The following is a 19771-nucleotide window of genomic DNA, read 5'->3' as shown; positions in this document are numbered from 1 at the left end:
CCCATTTGGGAACTGGAAAGTAGGCCAGTGTGCCCGACCAGCAGGGAGCAAGGTGGGGATAGAACAGGAAGAGCTGAGGCCAGAGAAGGGGCCCCAGTGTCAGATCTGCCAGGCCAGGAGACCATGTGAAGGTCCCCAGGGACAGAGGGGCACCACTCAAGGGTTTTAAGCAGGGGCAGCCTGAGGGAAGTTGATCCTGTGCAGGGGTGAGTTGTGGATTGTACTGTCCAGTTATTGTTTTCCAGCTGTATTCTGCAGTTGTTAACAGGGGTTCACTGGGAAAGGGGTTCATGGTCAAATAAGTTTGGGAGATACATAATCACATATGCTCTTGATCTGGTTATCTATTGCTGTGTAACAAACCACTCGAAACTTAATGCCTTGCTGTACGCCTGAAACATCATAAATCAACTGTACTTCAATAGAAAAAAATTTTTTTAACTTAATGGCTTAAAACAACAACTTATTAACTCTCAACGGTTCTGGCGAGTTGACTGGGCTCAGCTGGGCGGGTCTTGCTCAGGGTCTCTCAAGCAGTTACTCCTTTTCATCTCTGTTAGTTGCAGTCAGATGATTGCTGAGGTTAGACTCATCTGAAGGCTTCCTCACTCACGTGTCTCTGTGCCCATGTTGGTTGGGCATTTCTCTCTCCACTTGGTTTCGCCTCATGTTAGCTTGGGCTTCCTCCTAGCATGGCAGTCTCAGTGTTGTTGGGCTTCTTACATGGTGGCTGGTTTCCCCCAGAGTGAGTGTTGCAAGAGGCCCGGGAAGGAACTGCAAGGCTTCATGTAACCTTGCTCAAAAGTCCCAGAACATCACTGCCACAGCATTTTATTGGTCAAGCAAGTTACTGAGGCTGGTCCAGATTCAAAGGAGGGAAATTAGACTCCACAGCTCAACAGGAAGAGTAGCAAATACTTTGCAGCTATGTATCTTTAATCTGCTCTACCTCTTGGAGATTCATAATGCGTGCGAATGTACCAAAGGTGTCTGGGAAGTCCTGCAGTAAAGAAAACTGTTTAACTCCGCATTTCACAATCTGATGATGATGATATATTAAATCAGGAAATTCCTTTCTCATAGAAAATTGCTTAACTTGTATTCTGCCAGAGAGCAGTGGGCAGAATGGAAAGGTGATAGATCTGGGGGCTCAGTACTACTTTCTAATCAATAAAACTTTCCAAAGATGGAAAGTAGAGATTGCTAGTGAGTTCCTGGTTTGGGGAGGTACCCAAATAGAGCCAAGTGCAGAGACCGTCAGCATGGACCAGGACACCAACTGTCCCAATGGTGAAAGCTTGGATTTGACCTCTGACCAATCTAGGTTCAAATTCACCACTTAGAGCTGTGTAAAACCCGGCAAGTTACCTCTCTCTAGCCTTCCGTTTCCTTATCTACAAAGTAGGTAGTTCCTATTCCATAGGGTTGTGAGGATTAATGAGATCCTGTATGTGAATTACTGAGCACAGGATGCCTTCCTTGGTTAGAGTTTGTGGCTGCTTAGTTTCCTACCACTTCTAGGGCTTAATAACTTTCGGTTTATTCTGGACTTGCTTCCCAAGGGCAAACTAGTATTGTAAGTCATGGACTCATCCTTACTTTTCTTGCAAAAGTAACCTCTGTACCCTTTCACTTTTTTTCCAACCTAGTTTCTCATAAGCGACCGTGACCCTCAGTGCAACCTCCACTGCTCCAGGACTCAACCCAAACCTATCTGTGCCTCTGACGGCAGGTCCTACGAGTCCATGTGTGAGTACCAGCGAGCCAAGTGCCGAGACCCAACCCTGGGTGTGGTACATCGAGGTAGATGCAAAGGTGAGTGTGCACGTCCCCATAGGGAGAGCTCAGAATGAGTCTATATTCATTTCACTTGCCAACCTCTCCCCATGTCTTTTCCACCGGGCAATGTGGGAAGGAGGACTGGCCCAGTGAAGGATAAGTACTTTTCTGGCTTTTAAACACCGCCACCAGGGCTTAGAGAGATGTGCTATTTGGCTAGCGCTTTTATTTTTTATTATTATTATTTTTTTTTGTAGAGGTGCTTAAAATGGCAAGACATTGTGGCTGGCTCCTAAATAGGGATTCCACATTGTTGGCCAACAGATGTATTTTGTTTGGTCTGCTCGCATGTTTAAAAATATTTAAAACATTTGAGACAGCATTTAAAAGTTGGGAAATTCAACCTAAAAGTCTGGATTTTTGTACTTCCCATAAAAAATTGGAAGCTCTGGTGATGTTACGTCTGAGTTCCCTCCTTCAAGGCAAACATGTGGCTGGAGCTGAGTAGTAGCTACGTCCTCCCGTTTTCCAGTTTGCCACAGGCCTCAGCACTCCCTATGGTGTTGCCAAGATGAATGCCATTCTTCACACGCCCAGCCCCTTCTCTAATTTATATCACTTTCCTACGCCCTGTAGGTATGTGAGTTTGTGACCCCTGGACTGATCAGAGCTATTATAGGAATTGTGGGAGGCTAAGCCAGCTGCTCTCGAATTCTGATTTCCCAAAGAAAGTGCTTGCCGTTCTTGAACTACAAAACATCTTTGAGACTCCTTGGGCTTGCATGTTTTTGAATAAACCCAGTGAAAAATAATAGAAGCAGAACATTTTTTTCCCTAGGAGGGCCTGGGGATACTTGGGAGAGAAAGAATAAACAGACCTTCGTATAAGTATGACCACCCCCCACCCAACTTTTCTGAGTACCACTAAGAGGAAGGTGAGGCCACGTGGCACTCACCAGCCCCTGCCCTTGTGCCCTTGGAACAGCCAGCTGGCTGTGTGTGGGCCCCCTGCACGGCAGAGTGCTTTTCCCCCAGCATTTCTAGAACCAGCAGCTGCTTTGTCCATGGCTCCTGTGTGGGATCCAAGTGAATCTCAAATGCACTCCTCCCTCTTTTAGACGCTGGCCAGAGCAAGTGTCGCCTGGAGCGGGCTCAGGCCCTCGAGCAAGCCAAGAAGCCCCAGGAGGCGGTGTTTGTCCCGGAGTGCAGCGAGGATGGCTCCTTTACCCAGGTAGGCCTTGGCCACGTCTCTCAGGCCTGGGTCCTGGGCTGAGGCTGGGGGGAAGGGCCTGGGAGCAGGAGGGCCCTGAGAGCCTCGCTTTCTGGAAACAGCTGAGGACTCTCTGACACCCTCCATGTTGCTTTCTGGGGCCGGCCTCCCCCTCCTGGGCCCCATGCCACCCCTTGCCAGCTGGCAGTGGGTCCTGAAAGGCTCATGCAGGTACGAGCCAGGAAACTGGCATTGCTTGGTCCCCATCCTCCCTGCTGGCTGTCTTCATTTTTCTCTTCTGTCAAATGTAGACTGATTATTTTTTCTTATCCTCGCCAGTTTCCATGGGCAACCCCCGTATTCCCTTCACTGTTTATTACGACCCGTTTTATATGCCCCTCCTTCCCGCCCCCAAACCTCTAACAAAGCTCTGCTCCCTTTGAGTGTAAAATGTCTGGGGGTTGTGGAGTGTGAGTGCATGTGTGGGCATGTGGTATCTGTGTGTGTGTGTGTGTGTGTGTGTGTGTGTGTGTAGGGGGTTGTCTGTGTGTGTGGGTATCTGTGTGTGCGTATGGTGTATGTTGTGTGGTGTGTGATATTGTGTGCATGTGTTGTGTGGTTTCTGTGTGTGTGTGTGAGGGTTGTCTGTGTGTGTGTGTCTGTGTGCGGTGTATGTGTGTGTTGTGTGGTATCTGCATGTGTGTGTGTGTTGTGTGGTTTCCGTGTGTGGGCGGGGTTGTCTGTGTATGTGAGTGCCTGTGTATGTGTGTGTGGTATATGCGTGTGATGTGTGGTATGTGGTATCTGTGTGTGTGTGTGGTGTCTGCATGTGCGTGCATGTACACTCGTGTGTGCATACACTCAGATTCTAAAATTTCCTTTCAGGCAGTCCTACCTCTGATCCTGTATGATCTGCTGGCTAGAGCTTGTGTAAAAGTAATGCCGGCTATGTTGAAGTTGGCACAGACTGGAACACGGGCAGCATGGGACAAGGGGTGGTAAAGCTTTCAGGCTGCAGGTGGGGACACAGTCTAGGGGCGGAGGTGGCTCTAAGAAAGTGGGGAGGACCACTGGACAAGGGTGGGTCAGCACTTGCTTGGGACGGGCCTGGTGCCCAGACTCCCTCTGTGGAGTGGAGTAGCGTCCGGGGACTGCTACCTGAGGGCTGGAAGCAGAGGCCTCAGGACTTACACAGCTTCCCAGTAATCCTGAGTCTTGGGGCAAAGGCTGTAGGCTGGCCTCTGGTCCACTGGGTTTCAGGTTTCATTTCGGGGCTGGGCCCAGGGGATTGCTGATTTCAGACCGAGGGCAGGTGAAAGTGGAAATGGGAGGGGTGGTGAGGTCGGGACTCTGTATTTTTTAAAGTTTCCCCGCTGATTCAAGTGTTCAGCCAGTTAGCCATAAAAAGAAACGAAACTGAGTTATTTGTAGTGAGGTGGATGGACCTAGAGTCTGTCATACAGAGTGAAGTAAGTCAGAAAGAGAAAAACAAATACCGCATGCTAACACATATATATGGAATCTAAAAAAAAAGTCGCGAAGAACCTAGGGGCAGGATGGGAATAAAGACGCAGACCTACCGGAGAATGGACTTGAGGATACGGGGAGAGGGAAGGTGTAAGCTGGCACAAAGTGAGAGTGGCATGGACATATATACACTACCAAATATAAAATAGAGAGCTAGTGGGAAGCAGCCGCATAGCACAGGGAGATCAGCTCGGTGCTTTGTGACCGCCTGGAGGGGTGGGATAGGGAGGGTGGGAGGGAGGGAGACGCAAGAGGGAAGAGATATGAAAACATATGTATATGTATAACTGATTCACTTTGTTATAAAGCAGAAACTAACACACCATTGTAAAGCAATTATGTTCCAATAAAGATGTTTAAAAATAATAATAATCCATAAATAAAATTAAAAGACAACCAGTAAAGTAGAGTTTTAAAAAAGAAAAAAAAAAAGTGTTCAGCCAGGATCGAGAACCACAGGGTTAAGCTGACCTTGGCTGCCCACCCTGTGAGAGGTGCTTTTATTCATTTTCTCACTTAAGTCTCACCACAAGCCTGCCAGGTAGGTGTTAGTGTCCTCATTTACAGAAGAAGCAATCACAGCGGGTCGCAGAGTGGCCAGGGAGCTGGGAGTCCAACTCGGATCCCTCCAGCTCCAAAGCCCTCAATCCTCTTGCTGTTCTCTGAACTGGCAGCTTTAAAGGAGGCTCTGAGTGCTCGCTTCGGCAGCACGTGTACTAAAATCGGAACGATACAGAGAAGATGAGCATGGCCAGGGCTGACGTGCAAATTCGTGAAGCGTCCCATGTTTTATCGTGACTCCACCCCATCTCAAAATTCTCCCAGAAATGTGACTCTTTAATGTGTAGCTATCATAATAAATAAAATAAACGTATGGTGCAAAATTTTAGATGAAATGTATAAAAATATTAAAATTCATATCTATATAAAAAACAAATATGTACTAAAATTCCATTCTGAGAGGTTTAATCAAGTTCTCTCCTTTAACTTGAATATTATACTGGTTTGTTTCTTTTCTATAGAAATTAAAATGCCTATTAAAAAAACAAAGGAGGCTCTGAGGTGGAGACTGGAGGAAGGCAGTCTAGTGCGGTGGTTAGCACACTGCTCCTGGAGCTAGATGGCCTGGGCATGCATGCACGCATCACCTCAGGCGCGTCGCTGAACTTCCCTGGGTCACAGTACCCTTATGTGAAAAATGGAGACTGTGATCTCCATTATCGTCCTATGTGGTAATAATTATTATTATATTATATGTGTTACATGTTACTATTATTATTACTATTATTGAGTATTACTGTAGCTTACCTCATAGGGTTGTGATGAGGATTAAATGAGTTAACACATGTAGAATCTTTGGAACACATAAATGCTATACGGATATCTGTCATTATCATCATCGTTATCCCCATCTCTACTCTGGTTCTATTGCTCAAATCTTCCCAAGATGTTACAGATGATGTCCCCTAAGGAAAAGAAAGTCTTTTGTCGAACCTTCCCCCCCATCAATTCTTTATCATTTTTTCAAGTGAAAAGAGTGCAGGTGATCTTTGTGCTGAGAATTCATGTATGCGGGAGAAAATCGAACCCCTCACAGCTGAGTTTGGGGCTGAGACGGGGGTAATAAGGAGGAGGCGGAATCCTTTCTTCCCCCTTTCTCTAGACCTCTGTAATTCTGAGTGTGTTACTTATGAGAACGGTTGACCCCTGCCCCCTTGGTTCTGAAGCGTTTGCTGCCTCGTGACAGACAGCCGCTGGCCAGCTTTTGTTTCGGTGAGGCCAGGCTGGACCAGGTGGTGTTTGCCGGGGAGGGGAACTTCCAGATTAGTCCAGGCAGAATTGCTAAGTGAGGGGGCCCCTGAAGTGCAGCAAAGGGTGGAGAGACAGTCAAGAGCCCCCTCATTTGTTTGACACGCTAAGCACTGCCATGTGTCTGCAGGCTCGAGGCTGGATCACCCCGGTGGGCAGCCAGGAAGCCAGACAGCTGGTCAGTCCCCGTTACAGGGATTGAAATGGATGTGCCTTTCCCCTTGATCAAAGACACTGCAATAACTTCACAAAATGAGTCTGCCTCTTTGAGTGTGCTTCAGTTGTACTGACAGGCTGCCAAAAGGCTAGGAGAAAAAAAATGCTTTTCTCCCGCCTCCAGCCTCCACTGTCTCTTAGCTGGACTTCTTGGTTTTTGTTTCTTTTTTATGACCAAAACCCAGAGAGCAGATACATTGTTTTAATATTGTTTAGAATATTGACATGCACGCATCCTGGTGTTAATAACATATTTCAGTCCTGTGAATTATTACTCAGTAACATGCTCTTGAAGTTTACGGAGGGAGTGAGAGGACCCTAATGGGACTGGGTTTGTCTGGCATGGGACACAGCTTGGGACCACAGGACTGGGTTGCCTTTAATGGGGTTCATGTGGGATGCAATGGTCTCTGTTCTCTAATTTGTTTCCCCTTGACCGCTTCCCTCGATACCCCCCAGCCCAACTCACACAGCAGAGTGGTAAACATTACAACAGTAGGTTTTTAAAAACCTTGATATCTAGTCCACATCTCAGACCATTAAATCAAATTCTGGGAGAGGCACCCAGACATGGTTATTATTTCAAGCTCCCAGGTGATGCCAGGGTTCAGTCCAAGTTGGGAATGACCTGCTGTTGTAAGGGCTTCATCACTCCTGTTCTTGGCTGCGTCACTGGAATGTGGAGTTAAGGCTTTTTGCTGACCTGTTGAGTAAGGTTGGGAGCTACTGGTTTTGTCCTTTGGTGTGGTCCTATCTGTTTTCCCCCCTGGGTATCAGGAATGTAACTCCTGCCATCTGGTCTACCGAGTCCTCTGCCAAGCTGTTTTCTGCTGCCCAATATGCTGAACTGAAGTCAGAGCCGTAGTAGCGATTTCAGCAGTGAAGGGTATGGGATCACCACCACCAGGATGTTGGCTAGAGCTTGTCAAGCTTATGCAGCACTGAATAATAATGATGGCAACTCTTTATTGAGTGCTATTTGGTACCAGGCACTGAGTTTTACACCCATTAATCTTTACTAGGACCTTTTGAGGTAGTTATTAATACCCTTATTTATACTGGAAAACTGAGTTTCAGAGGGGTTGAATAACATGTTCAAGGTCACTAAGGATTTGTGCCTAATTTCAAGGCCTGTGCTCTTGACTTTTTTATGCTACAGAAGTGTCCTTGATGCATATGTAATTCATTTTCATTACCATTGTTATTCCAGAAGTCCCCTCTCTGATGCTGTTGACCAATCAATCAAGCAGACATAAAAAAAAAAAACTCCTTTTGCTTATGGAAATTTTCAAACATACAAAAAAGTAGAAATAATAGTATAATGAACTCCATGTACCTACCTGTCACCCAGATTCAACAATGATTAACATGTGGCTGATTCTGTTTCATCTTTACCCTATTTTCATCTCCCACCCCACACTGGATTGCTTCAAAGCAGGTCCCAGACACAATATTTTTGCATCTCAGACATTTTGGAGCTCTGCTACGTTCTGGGTTGTGAGCTGGTTGGCTATGGTGGAGTCAAGAAATGTCACGGTCTGTGCCTTCAAGGAGCTTACATGCAGGAAAGATATGAGAACATATATTGAAGTAGCTAGTTAGTATACAAGACCCTATATGTACAACAGGGTGTATTTCAAATGCCCACTTACAGTTCAGTAATTTGGAATTCTGAGTGATTTTTTTGTTGAGAAAATATATACAAATTTAAAATTTCTGAACATAAAAAATACCTTAAACAAAGCAAAAAGGCAAGTGACGTATTTTAGCCTTAATGACAAAAGGCTAATATTAGACAAAAAACTCTTACAAACCAGGAAGAAAAAGATCCTAGTAGAAAAGTGGGCAAGAGATATCAATAAGCAGGTCACACAATAATAACAAATAGACAATAAGTGACTATGAATGATATTTTCCTTAGTAATTAAAGAAATACAAATAAAAATAACGATGTGTCATTTTGCTTACCAAATAGTTCACACTTGGAAAAGAGATAGTAATATTCAGGCCTGGGTGAAGGGAAAAGGCTACCTCCACGCTGTACTTGAAAAGGTAAATTGGCACTGACATCTTATGAGATAATTTTGCAATATGGGTCAAAAGTCCTTAATTGTGCCCACATCTTGAGCCTGAAATTTCACTTCTAGGAATATATTCTAAAGAAATAATTAAAGATACGTGCAAATATTTAGCCACAAGGATTTCCATCTAAGTTCTGCTTATAGTTGCAAAAATTTGGAAGCAATCTAAGTATCCACAGTAGAGAAGCGCTTAAACAAATTACGGCATAGCCATACTTTGCAGCTAGTAGAGTGACGTGTTGTAGATGCTTATTTTACATAGTGTGTGTATATATGTATATTAGAGACTTAATCAAATAATCAAAAGAGAAATGTTTTCATTTTTTTCTAAATAGAAAAGCTATATACACTTTGTAAAAAAAATTCCGACAATACAGATGTACGTAGGTAGAAAGGTAAAGTCAGTGATTTCATCTCTTTGAAGTAGTAACAATTAAGTCTATAACCCACTAGTTTTTTTTTTCTTTGTGTACTTATCATTATTTAGGACAAAAATGATAAAATGTCATATATCGTTTTCTAATGCTTTCTTATACTAATTATATTGTGGACTTATTTCCAGGTTAATTACACATAACTCTACCTCCTTTTTTTAAATGGCTGCATTATATTCCATTGTATGAATGTACCATGAATTCTGGAAATTTGGGGATTAAATTTATGGAAGTTGAATAGGGGGTCAAAAGGACATGCACTTTTTAAGGCATTTGATACATACTCCCAAATTGCCTTCTAGTGTTGAGCAATAATGTGGTCGATTAGCGGTTGTTACCAAATACATTCCCAATCCATTTTAATTTTTTTGTGTAGATGGATTGTAGTTCTAATAATACTGTACAATATAAAACACCATTCGTAATGTTACTGCTACATAAAAAAATGTACTATGTTTCCCACTTTGAGCCCCATGTTCCAGGAACAGCCTTTCTTGATATAGCTCTGTTTGGCACCCGCGCTTTCCCCATTTTTCCTCAGTCTTTTTTTTTTTTAAAAAACATCTTTATTGGAGTATAATTGCTTTACAGTGGTGTGTTAGTTTCTGCTTTATAACAAAGTGAATCATTTATACATATGTTTCCATATCTCTTCCCTCTTGCGTCTCCCTCCCTCCCACCCTCCCTATCCCACCCCTCCAGGTGGTCACAAAGCACAGAGCTGATCTCCCTGTGCTATGCAGCTGCTTCCCACTAGCTATCTACCTTACGTTTGGTAGTGTATATATGTCCATGCCTCTCTCTCGCTTTGTCACAGCTTACCCTTCCTTCTCCCCATATCCTCAAGTCCATTCTCTAGTAGGTCTGTGTCTTTTTTCCTGTCTTACCCCTAGGTTCTTCATGACATTTTTTTTTCTTTCCATATATATGTGTTAACGTACGGTATTTGTCTTTCTCTTTCTGACTTACTTCACTCTGTATGACAGACTCTAGGTCTATCCACCTCATTACAAATAACTCAATTTCGTTTCTTTTTATGGCTGAGTAATATTCCATTAGATATATGTGCCACATCTTCTTTATCCATTCATCCGATGAGGGACACTTAGGTTGTTTCCATCTCCGGGCTATTGTAAATAGAGCTGCAATGAACATTTTGGTACATGACTCTTTTTGAATTATGGTTTTCTCAGGGTATATGCCCAGTAGTGGGATTGCTGGGTCATATGGTAGTTCTATTTGTAGTATTTTAAGGAACCTCCATACTGTTCTCCTTTGTGGCTGTACCAATTCACATTCCCACCAGCAGTGCAAGAGTGTTCCCTTTTCTCCAAACACTCTCCAGCATTTATTGTTTCTAGATTTTTTTGACGATGGCCATTCTGACTGGTGTGAGATGATATCTCACTGTAGGTTTGATTTGCATTTCTCTAATGATTAATGATGTTGAGCATTCTTTCATGTGTTTGTTGGCAGTCTGTATATCTTCTTTGGAGAAATGTCTATTTAGGTCTTCTGCCCATTTTTGGATTGGGTTGTTTGTTTTTTTGATATTGAGCTGCATGAGCTGCTTATAAACTTTGGAGATTAATCCTTTGTCAGTTGCTTCATTTGCAAATATTTTCTCCCATTCTGAGGGTTGTCTTTTGGTCTTGTTTATGGTTTCCTTTGCTGTGCAAAAGCTTTTAAGTTTCATTAGGTCCCATTTGTTTATTTTTGTTTTTATTTCCATTTCTCTACAAGGTGGGTCAAAAAGGATCTTGCTGTGATTTATGTCATAGAGTGTTCTGCCTATGTTTTCCTCTACGAGTTTGATAGTTTCTGGCCTTACATTTAGGTCATTAATCCATTTTGAGCTTATTTTTGTGTATGGTGTTAGGGAGTGATCTAATCTCATACTTTTACATGTAACTGTCCAGTGTTCCCAGCACCACTTATTGAAGAGGCTGTCCTTTCTCTACTGTACATTCCTGCCTCCTTTATCAAAGATAAGGTGACCATATGTGTGTGGGTTTAGCTCTGGGCTTTCTATCCTGTTCCATTGATCTATATTTCTGTTTTTGTGCCAGTACCATACTGTCTTGATTACTGTAGCTTTGTAGTATAGTCTAAAGTCAGGGAGCATGATTCCTCCAGCTCCGTTTTTCATTCTCAAGATTGCTTTGGCTATTCGGGGTCTGATCATCTCAATAGATGCAGAGAAAGCTTTCGACAAAATTCAACACCCATTTATGATAAAAACCCTGCAGAAAGTAGGCATAGAGGGAACTTTCCTCAACATAATAAAGGCCATATATGACAGACCCACAGCCAACATCGTTCTCAATGGTGAAAAACTGAAACCATTTCCACTAAGATCAGGAACAAGACAAGGTTGCCCACTCTCACCAATCTTATTCAACATAGTTTTGGAATTTTAGCCACAGCAATCAGAGAAGAAAAGGAAATAAAAGGAATCCAAATCGGAAAAGAAGAAGTAAAGCTGTCACTGTTTGCAGATGACATGATACTATACATAGAGAATCCTAAAGATGCTACTAGAAAACTACTAGAGCTAATCAATGAATTTGGTAAAGTAGCAGGATACAAAATTAATGCACAGAAATCTCTGGCATTTCTATACACTAATGATGAGAAATCTGAAAGTGAAATCAAGAAAACACTCCCATTTACCATTGTAACAGAAAGAATAAAATATCTAGGAATAAACCTACCTAAGGAGACAAAAGACCTGTATGCAGAAAATTATAAGACACTGATGAAAGAAATTAAAGATGATACAAATAGATGGAGAGATATGCCATGTTCTTGGGTTGGAAGAATGAACACTGTGAAAATGACTATACTACCCAAAGCAATCTACAGATTCAATGCAATCCCTGTCAAACTACCACTGGCATTTTTCACAGAACTAGAACAAAAAATTTCACAATTTATATGGAAACACAGTTTTCCTCATTCTAATCACTCTTCCCCACACCAACACACATGTATATACGCTTTTTCATTTCCCGAGGTCTTTTTTTTTTTTTGCCATAGGGATCTGGGGAGCTGTATTTTCTTCTTGATGTTGCTTTGTTCAGAAGTTGGAAGTGCAAAGAGAAAGTTCTGTGGTTTTTTGGCAAAGACAGTGGGTCCCCCTCGTCAGCATTTTTATAGCTCTTACCGTTGCATTTTCTAAAACCTGGGGAACTGCAGCTTGTTTCCTAAGTACTGGTGCCTGAGCTGTGAAGCAGGTCTTGAGGTTTCTTTTTAGCACCTCCTCTCCCCACCCCCATAGTACAGAATTGCACGTCCTGAAATCACCCCCGCGGGCTGAGTTGTGTGACTAGCTTGCCTTGGAAACACCTGGGTTTACCATCTGGGTCTCCCTCTTCCAGGTTCTCAGCAAGTACTGAAGGTAGGGATGTTTTTCATCAATAGTGAACCTTTGCTGACCTCAGCTGATGAAACGTTGGTAGGCTGGAGCGCTGAGCATCGTCTTAGGGGAAAGGATTTGTCCCATCTTTGTTGAGTCCAAGGGCTACGTCTTTTTGTCATGTGGAACTATCTTACCTAGAGCAATAGTGTGGATGTCTCTTCAGACAGTGCAGAGGGCTCTCTAGGTAAAGTACTAAGAGCCTGGCTGCATCCGTAGCTGGAATGTTCTGAGCTTCTCCAGGCATAACCAGTTCCTTTGGATGTCTCCAAACACAGCCAGTTCTGTATGTCTTAGTGGACTGTGCCAACTTTTTTTTTTCTTTTTTTCAAAGGAGTCACACTGTTAAATATTTAAGTCCATCCTTTATGTACAGATGGCATAACGGCCAAGAGACCCACTGTTGGGTCAGCTGTTGCTTTTCTTTGTCCTTTTCTGTTAAAGGACAATTTGAACATCTACTGTGCCCAGGGCATCTTACTACTTGTTTTACATGTGTTTTTCATTGAATTGCTTTTGTTCCAAACAACCAGATGTTGCGTATGATAATTTACATGAAAATGCCCATAACACAGCACATACTTGCTGTTCAGCAAGTGTTAGTTTTCTTCCTCTTTGGTCTCATTTTGCTCAACCGTAAAATGGGAGAGCTAGTTGGGCTCTTCCAGAGGTCGGCAAACGGGGGCCTGTGGGCTGGCCACCTGGTTTTGTTATTTAAAATAGCAACTCTATTAAGATAGAATTCACGTGCCATAAAATGTATTCCTTTAAATGTATGATTCAGTGGTTTTTAGTGTATTTACAGAGTTGTGTAACCATCACCACTGTCTAATGACAGAATATTTTCATCACCCAAGAACAAATCCTTGTACCCACTGGGGGTCATATGAAAGTAAATGTTTAATTTTGTAAATGAGGGCAGGGACAGGGCCTGATGCCTCCACGTGCAGGGAGGACTTGTCTAGTAAGTGATTCATCTGATCTCTCACACATGGTGAGAGCCACCACTGTCAACTTTTCAGTGAGAGAACTGGCACCCCCTGGGTCACCCGCAGGTGCAGAGGAGGGCAAGATGAGGGTGGATGGAGCTCCAACACTGTATCCATTGTGTTCTGTGGTGACTTGCCTACCCCAACCACTGCTCCAATGGCCTATGACCACTGAGCATCTTCTCTCAGATTGGCTGGCATCATTTGCTTTGGAGCAAGTTGCAGGGTCTGGGTGCTCCCAGCCGAGCATCGGACCTCTGCATAGCCTCTGGTGAGTCTGTCCCTACAGTCTATTGTGGAAATGAAAGGAACAAGCTCTGGGTGGTATCTGCAGCTGCTCTTCTGCAGAGGGTTGTACTTGGGAGGGAGGGAGGGAAGGATGGAGGCCTGCTTCTCTGGCCTTCCTGCTGCTTATGGAAAAGGGGAGACTCAGTGAAGGATGTTTCAGTCACCCTCTCTGCTGTTCTTTTCTTTTTCAGATAATAACACCACCACCTGTATAGCACTTACTATGTGCAAAGGTGTTTTATAAGTGGCTGACACACGTTAACTTATTCCATCCTCACTATGACCTATGAGTAGACACTATGATATTCTTATTTTATAGCTAAGGAATCTGAGCCACAGAGAAGTTGAGTAGCTTGCCCGGGGTCATGCAGCTTGCAAGTGGCAGAGTCAGGATTCAAACCCAAGCAGCCTGGCACCAGGGTTCTTGGTCCTAACCACTACTCTGTACTGCCTCTTAAAGGAGACTGCCATAAAGGAGATTGCCAACTTTCATAATGATATTGCCAAACTGGAGCATATCCAGGAGGATAACTAAGGTGAGAAGGTTAGGAAATTATGTCACATGAGGAATACTCAAAGGAGACAGAGGTTGGTTTCAAGATAAGAAGAACCAAAGGGTGAATGGGAAAGAGGTGACCACAGGGCTGCATGAGAGTTGTTTCAAACTTTGTGGATGACAATAGCTTTTTCTTGAACAGTCCCACAGAGCCAACCCAGGCTCACTGAGTAAAATATTTGATGACTCAGATTCTGACTCAAACTACGAAACTATTTTCAAGAGGAGGAAACCATAGATGGACTATTTTACTCAAACAGAACTTAACTTTCCATCCCAGGAAGAGGGCAGGCAGGACTGAATGGGCATCCAGCAGGGCTGCTGTGGGGCAAGGGGGTTAAACTGATGACCTCTGGGAATAACCTCCACACTTTTTAGAGTTTATGTTATGAGACTAATGTTCAATCCGGTGGTTAGGCACATAGTAGGCCCACAGCAAACACTTATTCGGGAACCTTTTCAGGCAGAGCCATGAACACACACACATTCAGGGCTATTGCCACTCCGCTATGGATGCATATGACACGCTAGGAGGTGACCCTGCAGGTCAGTCAACTAAACTCTTCTCAAAAATGAACAGGATCAGAATTTTTTTTTTTCCCTGTCAGAGTAGGGAAAAGTAAAAGGAACATGGAAGGGAGGTATGAAGACAGAAAATTTTAACTAAAAGTGAAGTCAGATATGGGAAACAAGAAAGAGCCCCCACTCCTGTAGGCCACTTTTGTCCCACCACTGGCCAGATTGTCACAGTTCTGATGTGAACAAAGCTCCTACACAAGAGGGACTTTTTAATTGGATATATTTTTAAACATCTTTATTGGAGTATAATTGCTTTACAATGGCGTGTTCGTTTCTGCTGTATAACAAAGTGAATCAGCTATACATATACACGTATCCCCATGTCTCCTCCCTCTTGCGTCTCCCTCCCACCCTCCCTATCCCACCCCTCTAGGTGGACACAAAGCACCGAGCTGATCTCCCTGTGCTATGCGGCTGCTTCCCACTAGCTATCTATTTTACGTTTGGTGGTGTATATATGCCACTCTCTCACTTTGTCACAGCTTACCCTTCCCCCTCCCTGTATCCTCAAGTCCATTGTCTAGTAGGTCTGTGTCTTTATTCCTGTCTTACCCCTAGGTTCTTCATGACATTTTTTTCCTTAGATTCCATATATATGTATTAGCATATGGTATTTGTTTTTCTCCTTCTGACTTACTTCACTCTGTATGACAGACTCTAGGTCTATCCACCTCACTACAAATAACTCAATTTCATTTCTTTTTATGGCCGAGTAACATTCCATTGTATATATGTGCCACATGTTCTTTATCCATTCATCTGTCGATGGACACTTAGGTTGCTTCCATGTCCTGGCTATTGTAAATAGAGCTGCAATGAACATTTTGGTACATGACTCTTTTTGAATTATGGTTTTCTCAGGGTATATGCCCAGTAGTGGGAATGCTGGGTCGTATGGTAGTTCTATTTGTAGTTTTCTAAGGAAGCTCCATACTGTTCTCCATAGTGGCTGTACCAATTCACATTCCCACCAGCAGTGCAAGAGTGTTCCGTTTTCTCCACACCCTCTCCAGCATTTATTATTTGTAGATTTTTTGATGTTGGCCATTCTGACTTGTGTGAAATGATATCTCACTGTAGGTTTGTTTGGTTTTTCTAATGATTAATGATGTTGAGCATTCTTTCATGTGTTTGTTGGCAATCTGTATATCTTCTTTGGAGAAATGTCTATTTAGGTCTTCTACCCATTTTTGGATTGGGTTGTTTGTTTTTTTGATATTGAGCTGCATGAGCTGCTTGTAAATTTTGGAGATTTATCCGTTGTCAGTTGCTTCGTTTGCAAATATTTTCTCCCATTCTGAAGGCTGTCTTTTCGTCTTGTTTATGGTTTCCTTTGCTGTGCAAAAGCTTTTAAGTGTCATTAGGTCCCATTTGTTTATTTTTGGTTTTATTTCCATTTCTCTACAAGGTTGGTCAAAAAGGATCTTGCTGTGATTTATATCATAGAGTGTTCTGCCTATGTTTTCCTCTAAGAGTTTTATGGTGTCTGGCCTTACATTTAGGTCTTTAATCCATTTTGAGTTTATTTTTGTGTATGGTGTTAGGGAGTGTTCTAATTTCGTTCTTTTACATGTAGCTGTCCAACTTTCCCAGCGCCACTTATTGAAGAGGCTGTCTTTTCTCCATTGTATGTTCTTGCCTCCTTTATCAAAGATAAGGTGACTATATGTGTGTGGGTTTATATCTGGGCTTCCTGTCCTCTTCCATTGATATATATTTATGTTTTTGTGCCAAGTACCATACTGTCTTGATTACTTTAGCTTTGTAGTATAATCTGAAGTCAGGGAGCATGATTCCTCTAGTTCCGTTTTTCTTTCTCAGTATTGTTTTGGCTATTTGGGGTCTTTTGTGTTTCCATACAAATTGTGAAATTTTTTATTCTAGTTCTGTGAAATGTGCCATTGGTAGTTTGAGAGGGATTGCATTGAATCTGTAGATTGCTTTGGGTAGTATAGTCATTTTCACAATGTTCATTCTTTCAGCCCAAGAACATGGTATATCTCTCCATCTATTTGTATCATCTTTAATTTCTTTCATCAGTTTCTTATAATTTTCTGCATACAGGTCTTTTGTCTTCTTAGGTAGGTTTATTCCTAGGTATTTTATTCTTTTTGTTGCATTGGTAAATGGGAGTGTTTCCTTAATTTCACTTTCAGATTTTTCATAATTAGTGTATAGGAATGCAAGAAATTTCTGTGCATTAATTTTGTATCCTGCTACTTTACCAAATTCATTCATTAGCTGTAGTAGTTGTCTGGTAACATCTTTAGGATTCTCTGTGTATAGTATCATGTCATCTGCAAACAGTGACAGCTTTACTTTTTCTTTTCTGATTTGGATTCATTTCTTTTTCTTCTCTGATTGCTGTGGCTAAAACCTCCAACACTATGTTGAATAATAGTAGTGAGAGTGGGCAACCTTGTCTTGTTCCTGATCTTAGTGGAAATGCTTTCAGTTTTTCAGCATTGAGTATGATGTTGGCTGTGGGTTTGTCATATATGGCCTTTATTATGTTGAGGTAAGTTCCCTCTGTGCCTACTTTCTGGAAGGTTTTTATCATAAATGGGTGTTGAATTTTGTTGAAAGATTTCTCTGCATCTATTGAGATGATCATATGGTTTTTATCCTTCAAGTTGTTAATATGGTGTATCACATTGATTGATTTGCATATATTGCAGAATCCCTGCATTCCTGGGATAAACCCCACTTGATCATGGTGTATGATCCTTTTAATGTGCTGTTGGATTCTGTTTGCTAGTATTTTGTTGAGGATTTTTGCATCTATGTTCATCAGTGATATTGGCCTGTAGTTTTCTTTCTTTGTGACATCTTTGTCTGGTTTTGGCATCAGGGTGATGGTGGCCTCATAGAATGAGTTTGGGGGTGTTCCTCCCTCTGCTCTATTTTGGAAGAGTTTGAGAAGGATAGGTGTTAGCTCTTCTCTAGATGTTTGATAGAATTCACCTGTGAAGCCATCTGGTCCTGGACTTTTGTTTGTTGGAGGATTTTTAATCACAGTTTCAATTTCAGTGCTTGTGATTGGTGTGTTCATATTTTCTATTTCTTCCTGGTTCAATCTTGGAAGGTTGTGCATTTCTGAGGATTTGTCCATTCCTTCCCGGTTGTCCATTTTATTGGCATATTGTTGCTTGTAGTAATCTCTCATGATCCTTTGTATTTCTGCAGTGTCAGTTGTTACTTCTCCTTTTTCATTTCTAATTCTATTGATTTGAGTCTTCTCCCTTTTTCTCTTGATGAGTCTGGCTAATGGTTTATCAATTTTTTGTATCTTTTCAAAGAACCAGCTTTTAGTTTTAGTGATCTTTGCTATCGTTTCCTTCACTTGTTTTTCATTTATTTCTGATCTGATCTTTATGATTTCTTTCCTTCTGCTAACTTTGGGGTTTCTTTGTTCTTCTTTCTCTAATTGCTTTAGGTGTAACGGTAGGTTGTTTATTTGAGATGTTTCTTGTTTCTTAAGGTACGATTGTATTGCTATAAACTTCCCTCTTAGAACTGCTCTTTTTGCATCCCATAAGTTTTGGATCATTGTGTTTTCATTGTCATTTGTTTCTAGGTATTTTTTGATTTCCTCTTTGATTTCTTCAGTGATCTCTTGGTTATTTAGTAGTGTATTGTTTAGTCTCCATGTGTTTGTATTTTTTTACAGATTTTTTCCTGTAATTGATATCTAGTCTCATAGCAATATCTAGTCTCATAGCATTGTGGTCAGAAAAGATACTTGATACGATTTCAATTTTCCTAAATTTACCAAGGCTTGATTTGTGACCCAGGATATGATCTATCCTGGAGGATGTTCCATGAATGAGCATTTGAGAATGTTCCTGGAGAACGTTCCAAGAATGAGCACTTGAGAAGAAAGTGTATTCTGTTGTTTTTGGATGGAATGTCCTATAAATATCAATTAAGTCTATCTTGTTTAATGTATCATTTAAAGCTTGTGTTTCCTTATTTATTTTCATTTTGGATGATCTGTCCATTGGTGAAAGTGTGGTGTTAAAGTCCCCTGCTATGATTGTGTTACTGTCGATTTCCCCTTTTATGGCTGTTAGTATTTGCCTTATGTATTGAGGTGCTCCTATGTTGGGTGCATTAATATTTACAATTGTTATATCTTCTTCTTGGATTGATCCCTTGATCATTATGTAGTGTTCTTCTTTATCTCTCGTAATAGTCTTTGTTTGAAAATCTATTTTGTCTGATACAAGAATGGCTACTCCAGCATTATTTTGATTTCCATTTGCATGGAATATCTTTTTCCATCCCCTCACTTTCAGTTTGTATGTGTCCTGAGGTGTGAGGTGGGTCTCTTGTAGACAGCATACATACGGGTCTTGTTTTTGTATCCATTCAGCCAATCTATGTCTTTTGGTTGGAGCATTTAATCCACTTACATTCAAGGTAGTTATCGATATGTATGTTCCTATTACCATTTTGCTAATTGTTTTGGGATTGTTATTGTAGGTCTTTTCCTTCTCTTGTGTTTCCTGCCTAGAGAAGTTCCTTTAGCATTTGTTGTAAAGCTGGTTTGGTGGTGCTGAATTTTCTTAGCTTTTGCTTGTCTGTAAAGATTTTAATTTCTCTGTTGAATCTGAATGAGGTTCTTACTGGGTAGTGTAATCTTGGTTGTAGGTTTTTCCCTTTCATCACTTTAAATATGTCCTGCCACTGCATTTTGGCTTGTAGAGTTTCTGCTGAAAGATCAGCTGTTAACCTTATGGGGATTCCCTTGTGTGTTATTTGTTGTTTTTCCCTTGCTGCTTTTAATATGTTTTCTTTGTATTTAATTTTTGATAGTTTGATTAATATGTGTCTTGGTTTGTTTCTCCTTGGATTTATCCTGTATGGGACTCTCTGCGCTTCC

At 41.8% G+C, this 19771-nt stretch overlaps 1 protein-coding gene across 3 annotated transcripts in view; it reads left to right on the top strand.

Annotated features, from left to right (window-relative positions):
- SMOC1 (SPARC related modular calcium binding 1) overlaps positions 1 to 19771 on the top strand; it is a 152376-nt gene that overhangs the window by 64397 nt on the left and 68208 nt on the right. For all 3 annotated transcript variants that reach the window (XM_082838285.1, XM_082838287.1, XM_082838286.1), the window contains exons 2-3: positions 1650 to 1815; positions 2898 to 3010. In XM_082838285.1, coding sequence (XP_082694411.1) covers positions 1650 to 1815; positions 2898 to 3010 — 279 coding nt within the window. The remainder of the gene's footprint in view (positions 1 to 1649; positions 1816 to 2897; positions 3011 to 19771) is intronic.

Source organism: Leucopleurus acutus (genome assembly GCF_964270905.1).
Source record: "Leucopleurus acutus genome assembly, chromosome: 1".
Taxonomy (NCBI): domain Eukaryota; kingdom Metazoa; phylum Chordata; class Mammalia; order Artiodactyla; family Delphinidae; genus Leucopleurus; species Leucopleurus acutus.
The sequence above is the reverse complement of the archived record's forward strand: the minus strand, read 5'-3'. Positions and strand labels throughout refer to the sequence as shown.